This window comes from Nothobranchius furzeri, chromosome 1 (genome assembly GCF_043380555.1).
Source record: "Nothobranchius furzeri strain GRZ-AD chromosome 1, NfurGRZ-RIMD1, whole genome shotgun sequence".
NCBI classification, from domain to species: domain Eukaryota; kingdom Metazoa; phylum Chordata; class Actinopteri; order Cyprinodontiformes; family Nothobranchiidae; genus Nothobranchius; species Nothobranchius furzeri.
The window spans coordinates 80,389,929-80,399,795 of record NC_091741.1 but is presented as its reverse complement, the minus strand read 5'-3'; the positions used below and the strand labels follow the sequence as shown (position 1 = coordinate 80,399,795).

Sequence of the window (9,867 nt, the reverse complement as noted above, 5' to 3'; positions counted from 1 at the left end):
CATCAAGAATGCATTGTATGCACTCACATCAATGAAGAGGATGACAAGGGGCCAACGGGCAGTCATGCGTCGACAACCAACACATTCTCACTCCCAGCGCGCCAAAAACAAACGCTTGGTCAGCAACCCTCCACGTCAGACCCCTGACACCAAAAGTGCCCATTTTCGTCACTTATGTGCAAATAAGGGTTTTTCCCTTTTCTAACTGCAGATCCCAGTGCAGCGTTACACTGACGCAATGGGATGTCCGCTGATGCGGCACCAAACCAGCTCATTTAACCGCACCTAAACCTTAACGTTTCACTATTTACAACCTTCCCCTCACCCTCATCCTAACCTTAACCCTCTTGCTACCTAAAACGTTACTCTCACTGTGATCAAGCGTTTGTTTCCCATGCATTCTGACTGTGAATTTTTGTATTTGCCGCCCAAGGGGAACGTTAGAACATACCATCTGGCGAGGGGGAGGTTACAAATACCCTCTACTTTTAACCTCCACCTTGGTCGTTGAAACCTCCCCCTCGCGTTGGCTCTGTCCAAACTCGACCAATGACGAGGCGGCTCCCGCCATTCACTTTATAGAGCCGGCTTTTAGAGCGATCGACACATCACTAACGTGTTCACTAGCAAGATGGTTAAGGTTAGGATAGGGGTGAGGGGAAGGTTAAATAAGAGGATAAGGTTAGGGTGAGGTACAATGAGCTTGTTTGGTGCCCTGGCTGCAGACATCCCATCGCATCAGTGTAACGCTGCATTGGGATCTGCAGTCAGAAAAGGGAAAAAACCCTTTTCGCACATAAGTAACGAAAAAGGGCACTTTTGGCGTCAGGGGTCTGAGGCGGAGGGTGGCTGACCAAGCGTTTGTTTTTGATGCGCTGGGAGTGAGAATGTGTGGTGACAACTGTATGTGGCTGTGATCTGGGGGGGAGGGGGGGGGGTCTTGTTTATTTATCTAAACAGGGTCTTTGGGGAGGCAGTGGCTGGTTTAACTTCTCAGATTCATCCTGGACAGTGCTACCCACTGCCACCAGGAGAGGGGATGTCTTCTAATTAGCCTTTTCTGATTTGTTAGCAGGGAGGTGTTTGTTTTTGTGCTGACGGAGACATCCCGGGGATACAAATTTCTTGAAATGCCTCCACACAGAAACTTTTTCCTGTTTTTTTGTGTCTGAGTGTGGAGCGTCTCTCTGGGACTTGAGGCTTTCTGCTAAAGAGTCGTTTTCAGCAGGAAGACTCTTGTTTCCTTCTGTAGCGTCCACATTCTGCTCACTGATCGTTTCGGTTTGCTGATCTGGGTTAAAACGTTCAGTCTTTTGTCTTAAGATCTGATTTTGACTTTCCAGATTTGTAGTCAGTGACTCGAGTTCAGAGACTTGTTCCTTCAGGATTCCCAACTCTTCCTCGTGCTGCTTTTTGCTTCTAAACAGATCTAAATGGAGGTTAACGACGACTTTACAGAGTTTCGTTTCTTTTTCCTCCATCTGTTTTAGTTTGGTCATCAGATCATCATGACTTGCACTGACCACGTCTCTGTTTTGGGCGAGCTCAGTCTCCAAACCAAGTCTGATCTTCTGCTCGTCTCTAAGCTGGTTTTCCAGGCTCTCACACAGGCCAGATGTTTCCTGGAGTTGCTGGTACAGCTGGAGTCTGAGCTTCTGTTCGTTGGTGAAACCTGTTTCCAGGTTTTCACAGACGACAGATTTATCTTGGAGTTGATGTTTGACTCTCTCCAGCTGTTCAGCCAACTCCTGGTGAGAAGCAGTGGTCTCAGCGGTCAGGTTTTCCACGACCACTCTGAGTTCTGAGTTGCTTTGAGTCAGATCTTTGATCTGCTCTTTAAGATCTGAATTCTCACAGACTATCGTCCTGTTAGAGTCCAGCTGAGCCTCATAGCTAACTCTGAGCTGCTTCTCCATGTCCAGACTGTTGCTAAGTTCTTCACAGACGGACATTTTTTCATGGAGCAGATGTTTAAACTTCTGCAGATCCTCAAAAATCTGGTCTGATTTAGTTTCTACAGCCTGACCACCTCTCAGCGTCTGACTGAGCTCCAAGTTCTTCTGTTTCAGATTGTTGATCTCCTTCTTGAGATTTCCGTTCATTGAACTCATTTGATCTTTAGTTTTTTTGAGTTCATCCTCACAGGTCAGGCGGAGCTCGTTTTCTTTGTTCAAACGTTTCTCTAAATCTTCGCAGATTAGATTCTTCTGTTTGAGCTGATGTTTAAAATAATTTCTGTCTTCCAGAAGTTTCCTGTCTCTGTTCTTCAGATCCGTTTTAATGTTGTCCAGCATCTCAGAGAGGTCACCGTTCCTTTTCTTAAGATCTTTGATTTCCTTCTTATAGTTCTCGTTAACAGTGACTTTATGCTGGGCGTTCTTCTGCTCCTGGACACTAACGAGTCTGAACCGACGTTCTTGATCTAAATCTGTTTGCAGATTTTCGATTAAAACGTTCTTTTCTGAAAGCTGCTCCTTTAAATCCTCCAGCTTGTCAAGAAACTTCTTTTCTGCATTGATTTTCTCATCTTTTTCTCTACTTAACATCACTTCTAAGCCCAAATGTTGTTCCTCCAGCTTTTCAAAGTTCTTGATCAGATCGTTTCTCGAGACTCCAGAAAAATGAGACTCGTCTGTCTCACCTTTTCGATCCGAGCAGATTTCTTGTAAATCTTTATTCACGTTTTTCTGCTCCTGTAACTTCTTTTCTAAAGCCACCAGCTTTTGTTGCTGCTGAACCAAACCATTCTCCATCTCTTTAGTTTGCTCCTTGTAAAGCGCACACTGGTTCTCTGCAGCAATCCTCTTCTCCTTCTCCTGATTAAAACAAGTATTTCTGTTCTGCAGTTTTTCTTTCAAACGATCCACTTGTTTCAAAAGGTCACAGACGACAGATTTATCTTGGAGATGATGTTTGACTCTCTCCTGCTGTTCAGCCAACTCCTTGTGAGAAACAGCGTTCTCAGCAGTCAGGTTTTCCACGACCACTCTGAGTTCTGAGTTGCTCTGAGTCAGATCTTTGATCTGCTCTTTAAGATCTGAATTCTCACAGACTATCGTCTTGTTAAAGTCCAGCTGAGCCTCATTGCTAACTCTGAGCTGCTTCTCCATGTCCAGACTGCTGCTAAGTTCTTCACAGACGGACATTTTTCCGTTCATTGAACTCATTTGATCTTTAGTTTTTTTGAGTTCTTCCTCACAGGTCAGGTGGAGCTCATTTTCTTTGTTCAAACATTTCTCTAAATCTTCACAGATTAGATTCTTCTGTTTGAGCTGATGTTTGAAATCTTTTCGCTCTTCCAGAAGTATCTTCTCTCTGTATTTCATATCCGTTTTAATGTTGTCCAGCAACTCGGAGAGGTCATCGGTTCTTTTCTTAAGATCTTTGATTTCCTTCTTATAGTTCTCGTTAACAGTGACTTTATGCTGGGCGTTCTGCTCCTGGACACTAACGAGTCTGAACCGACGTTCTTGATCTAAATCTGTTTGCAGATTTTCAATGAAAACGTTCTTTTCTGAAAGCTGCTCCTTTAATTTCTCCAGCTTGTCAAGAAACTTCTTTTCTGCATTGATTTTCTCATCTTTTTCTCTGCTTAACATCGCTTCTAAGTCCAAATGTTGTTCCTCCAGTTTTTCACACTGGTTCTCTGCAGCAATCCTCTTCTCCTTCTCCTTATTGAAACAAGTATTTATATTCTGCAGTTTTTCTTTCAAATGATCTACTTGTTTCAGAAGTTCATCAGTTTGGCTGCTTTTAAAATCAGCTAATTCCTGCTGAACCGTCTGAGGTCTTGGGACAACTGTCTGAGATTCAGAGAACTCCAGTTCAGCAGATAAATGAGTCTCTTTAGGAAGAGACTCTTTCTCAGCACCAAAGACGGATGTTTGATCTGACACCTGAGACTCCATCTCTTCAGTTTTAGACAGATCTGACTTTTCGTCCTCACTATCGGAACCAAAGTCGATGACTAAATCATAATCCACTTCTACTTGGTTGACCCACATGTCGTACCACGACATATTTTTTCTGTTCATCATTGGAGTGGAAAAAAGGGGTTTTCCAATCTCACCTGGGTGTCCAAAGACAGTGGTGCGTTCTCAGCAAGAGCTCTGACAAGAATGAAGTGGAGCTGCTGCTCGTGGGCCTTTTATAGTCTCGGAATGTTCCAAGTTCAAACCCTCCTTTATGATGTCACACACAGATTCAGCTATTATGTTTGTTATAGTTATTAATATTATTGTAGTTATTATTAATAATATTAATATTATTAATAATAATTATTATATTAATAATAATATTAGTATTAATATTAATATGAATAAAACACACATTAATGAATGGAATCTTCCGGGTTCAAACCCTCCTTTATGATGTCACACACAGATTCAGCTATTATGTTTGTTATTGTTATTGTAGTTATGTTACGACACCTGGGTTTTACAATGGTTGGTAGTATTATTATTATTACTGCTTAGTCAGAATTTTTTCCGCTGTTTTGGTAGTTTTCTTCCCATTGTTTTGTTTTCTTTTGGAGTGACAACACCAGACCCAGATACAAGATGGCTGCCTCCATGCTGTTGTCCAGTAACCATGGAAACCACAATGAGCACTGGCAGCCTCATCACTAGTGGATCCCTCCACAGTTCTTCAGGTGGAAGCAATTGGACTAATCGTTTTCTCTGGATCTGGAAAGGATAAAAGGCTGGAGGAACTTTCATTCTGGAAGCTACTTGTAACCAAGTAGACTCCCTTTGGGCTGGTTTCAGGGTTTTAGAAGTTTAAACATCTTGAAAGAAAATTATTCCTCAGCTTTTATTAAGTCTCTCTTTGGGTGTAGTAATTACTCTTGGTAAAAGAGCTACAGTGGCCACTGTTAGAGTTTGAGAGTCTTTTGTGGTTAAGTTGCTGAAGTATTATGTAGAAGGTGTAGAAGGCTTCTGATTTGCTATTGCTCACAATTGAAAATCCTCGTCTTTGTTTATCATTTCTTCCAGGGTGGTGGTCCCCCCTATCTGGCCACTCTCCTGAACAAACATTCCCCATCACGCGCTCTGCGCTCCTCTGACCAAGGCCTGCTCGCTGTCCCTCGTTCTAGGTGTCGTACCCGTGGGGACCGGGCTTTCTCAGTCCTAGCACCGTTACTCTGGAACCAGTTGCCACCCTCAGTTAGGCTGTCCCCTTCTCTGCCAGTCTTTAAGAATCACCTAAAAACACACCTCCTCCGCTTGGCGTTTCCAGAACATGTTTGATTTTGGCCCTCTTTTATGTTGACTTATTTCACAGTTTTCATTGGTTCACTCAATCCATCCACTCAATCCAAGTGTGTTTCACACATTTGTCCTGTACCAGAATGTTTCATCTATTTTGTAATTTGTATTTTGTAATTTGAATTGCTTTTATTGTTGATTTATTCAATATATTTACCTACAACTGTACCATGTTCAGCGCTTTGGGCTTCCTGACAGGGTTGCGGAAGGCGCTTTATAAATAAAGCTTTGATTGATTGATTGATTGATTGGAGGTGAAAGCTTCTTTAGGTTTTTGGAAATAACCCTGAGTCTTTTAGTTAATCCATCCCACATCTTTCTTTCCTTTGTACCATCCTGTTGGACACTTAGGTCTGATAGGTTTCCTTTTGGTGCTGCCAGCTAAAAGATCTGAGCCTTAGTCTCCTGCTTTATTTTATACGAACATTGGACTCCCTGAGTTTTATGGGCTGTGTTAGTGAATTGCTGTTAGGATTTCCAGCCCTTGGTTTTGTGTTATCCTCTAATGTTTTAATAAATTTGTTTTTCTTTACACAAGTTCCTTCCTGCCTCCCTGGTTTCCCCTCCCTGAAGAAGGTAAAACATAACACGTTATTTTTATTATTATTATTGTAGTTATTATTAATATTATTAAGAATAATATTGATAATAATTTTAGTGTTAATATTATTATTAATAAAACACACATGAATTAATTGAATCTTCCAGGTTAAAACCCTCCTTTATGATGTCACACACAGACTCTTCTATTGTGTTTGTTATTGTTATTAGTATTATTGTAGTTATTGTTATTATTATTATAAATAATAATAATTATTATATTAATGAAAATATTAGTATTAATATTAATATGAATAAAACACATTAATTAATGGAATCTTCTGGGTTCAAACCCTCCTTTATGATGTCACACGCAGACTCAGCTATTGTGCTTGTTATTGCTATTAATATATATATATATATATATATATATATATATATATATATATATATATATATATATATTATATGCACTTAAATTTGAATGTTCTGATTTTATTGAAAAACTTGTTCTGTAATAGTTCCTTTACTATAGTGATAAAAATATTTAATCTCAACTCTGAGGCTGCTCTGTAAAAAGTTTTCAAATAAACAATACACATAGCAACTTCTGATCAATCCATATCAATTTCAGACTTAAAATAATGTATTGATGTAAACAACACTCACTTCCGGTTAAACCACATCTCCTTTCTGGTTAGGCCACGCCCACTCCGAGTACAGATACAGATAATTTAGATGGTTGAACCGATACAGATGCAGATAGTGGTGTACTCGCTCATCCCTAGTCACTACAGTGGACAGGTCTTCAAAATAGTTATTTATTGTTTTTTGCTATTAAGCACAGTTGTTGACAACTTCATTGCATTTGAGACCCTCCATTTGGACTTCAGTGAGTCAAGCCAACATATTTCATGTTCAGAATGCATGCTGTTGACTGAGGTGGACATGTAATAAATTATTTGTAAATGATTAAATGTTACAAGAAATTTGTTTCATTCACAACTAAAGATGAATGAAAAAATGTTTAAAAAAATCATGGTTGAAGATTTCATAATTCATGCATCAAAGGGTTACCATGTACTGTTTAACAATGAAATTAAAATTTAATAGGGTAAATCCCAGTGCATTTAACATAACGCTGCATTTTTGAAAATGGGTTGAAATATAACATGTTGGTGGAGCTGGGTTCCGACTATCGGTATGGTCCCCTCCCCTAAGAGCGGCTGCCGGCTTCTGGAGCTCTTGGATGGAAATCGATGTGTTCCACCTGGTTCTCCCCAGTGACAGCTTGGCGCATCTCTGACTCAGACACTCTGGTGTCGTGCACAGTGAGCTCCGGTTGTAGCTAGGTAGCTACCTCCATTAGCTTAGCTCCCACCTCTGCGTTAGCTGTGGGTTAGCTTGTAGCTACATCGCTTCAGTTCGACAGGTGTCGTCATTTGATCCCAGCCTTACAACCCCACCCTCAGCTCCACCTCTTTTCCCTTTTATGGAATTGTCTGGGCGTGATGAGACGTGTGACACAATCAAAATGGCAGTGGAGGCCACCTCCCATTTTGGATAAAAAACTTATAATATGAGCCTATGGACAGGAATTGTCGATGGTGAGAACCGGAAACGCGGCCGCGGTCTTGGACTGATTCCCCTGGACTGTAGTGGAAGGTAATCCCCTGAGCCCTGGTCTCAAGTAAGTTTGAGCATTTTTATTGTTTGTATTTTATAAATATATTACTGTACTGTAGGTGTTTCCACCAGCACATCTTAGCCAGCTAACGTTAGCTTTATGTTCGCTGCCAATGGTCTCCTGACTACAGTCCAGGGGATCCGGTCCAAGATTGCAGCTGCATTTCCTGTTCTCACGGCAGCCAACGCATGGCCCTTCCTTTGTGTCCACGTATACACCGCCCCCTAGTGTACTAAATGCGTGTTACAGTGATGTCCGACTGATTCAGAATAGAGAAGTGGATAATGATGACACTCGCCTGCACCGCTCAGGATGGCTAATTCAATTAGAAGTATGAAACACTATGCAGAATGGGCATGAAAAAGAAAAAGCAGTTCCTCTTTTTTTATCCTTTCCATTAAGTCACAGAATGGGCAGTGATGAAGAAGAAAGTTAAAAAGCAGTTTAAAGGATTGCTTTTTCATTTTAATGGTGAGTCACACTTGTGTTGTTGTGTTGTGAAAATGAAAAAGCATTTCTGCTAATGCATTTTACTTTTCAAATGTGACATTTCAAATACAGTGTTGCATTTTTGCTGGAATGGTATTTGAAAATTAAATCTGAAATGTTTTTTTCTTTATATTTTTCATTAAGTCACAGAATAAGCAATGATGAAGAAGAAAATGAAAAATTAGTTTGGAAGATTGCTTATTCTTTGTATTCATGAGTCAAATTTGGCAGTTCAAATATGAAAATAAAAAATAATTTTAGCTACAGCATAATAATTTGATTTCTGTTATACATATGCTTCCATACCACACTGATAGTTTTAGGCAGAACATTTCTATTTAAAATTAGATGCACTAAAATTCCAAAATAATTACTATCTATGTCTACAGCACTTTTAGATGCACAGTTATACAGTTTATCAACAAAAAATTGTATTTGTAGGTGACTTGCTCCTTTAAACTGGCTTCACAAAAGTATGTGTTTGCATGTGTGCTGATTCTAAACAATAAGTTAAGTAACATTAGTTAAGTAGTTAAAGTAGATACAAAATAGAAACAGAAAAATAAATTAAACAGAAAACTGAATTGTGAATTTACATGTGATTTTTCTCAGTCAACCTGGTTGATCTGTCATGGGAAAAAAAGGTCAGTTTTGTTTGCTAATCGATCAAATCTTTGAGAACCAAAGACACTTTTGGAAACTAAAAGACACAGCAGCCAAATGTAATCAATGTAGAGAAAGTAATCAGTGTTTGATTAGATGTAATGCTCCAGATATTGATCTGTTTCTGCAACAAGAAGCAACTCCGTGCACCCAGAATGAGAAAGCTTCGATCGCCTGCTGAAGTTAAACAGGCTGTTAATGCAGAGTGACTCTGCCTCTGACGACAGAGATGACAGGCAGAAATGAGAAAACTATGTGATTTTGGGCTGAACCACTGCTGATCCACTTCTGTTATTGTGTCTCCTAAACGTCAGTCGGAACTTCTCTCTCTTTTCTCTTTTTTTCCGCTGTGATTTTTCCAGGTTTTTGCGATAACCTCTTTGCTGCAAAGGTCTCACTGATGCTATCATTTCACATGACACCACAGAATACAAAAAAAAAAAATACCATGAAAATAAGTGTTCCTGTGATGGAGGATGTGAGGGGAAGGGAAACACTAATTTTACCATAGCTGATTTTTAAAATAATTAACACTGACATTACATGCTGACAGGTGTGAGAAAAATTCAAATTTGTCTGTACAAGTTGAGGTATTCTCACCTTTTTTCTCCAGGGACTAACAGCGAAGATGAGCTTGCTTTGCATCATTATTAGAATATTGTCATTTGCTCAAACAAGGTGAAACTGTTGCAGAAGCCAAGGGACAGAAAATCTCAGCTGACTGACTATTCACCTCACTTGTAATGCTTTAGTAGTGGGGTAGAATGTCCTCATTGTCACTCAGTTATTGCAGCAGCAAAAAACACTGCACACTGGTATATGATGATGTTAATCTTCTCACAGACAACGGATCGAGATGAAAAGGACTGTGCAAACTCAGAACCTCTTTGGGACTGAGTGAAAACATTCAGCAGGTATCCATATAAAAAAAGTATCAATATGTCCCAACCCAGCAAACATTTGGACGTTTAATGACCGTTGACACAACGTCAAACCGACACCTTCCATCATGGTTGAAAAATAGCCCCAAAATGAAAGTTGAACTGACGTCTTTTCTGGCCATGACATAAACGTCTTTCAGTGCGTCTCTTTTTGGACGTTCAATAATGAAAATTTAGGCTTTTTATACTGTATTAATGTAAAAAAAAACATATTATTGTAAAAAATAGCATTACTAGAATAAAAAAAATTCTGCATTTCTGCTATTACTGACATGAAGTG

At 39.7% G+C, this 9,867-nt stretch overlaps 1 protein-coding gene across 1 annotated transcript; it reads right to left on the bottom strand.

Annotated features, from left to right (window-relative positions):
* Positions 1–942: 942 nt before the first annotated feature.
* Positions 943–4,095, bottom strand: LOC129162900 (putative leucine-rich repeat-containing protein DDB_G0290503). Its single transcript, XM_054739258.2, has one exon. The coding sequence runs from the start codon at positions 4,035–4,037 to the stop codon at positions 1,047–1,049; it is 2,991 nt and encodes a 996-aa protein (XP_054595233.1). The 5' UTR covers positions 4,038–4,095; the 3' UTR covers positions 943–1,046.
* Positions 4,096–9,867: the final 5,772 nt, after the last annotated feature.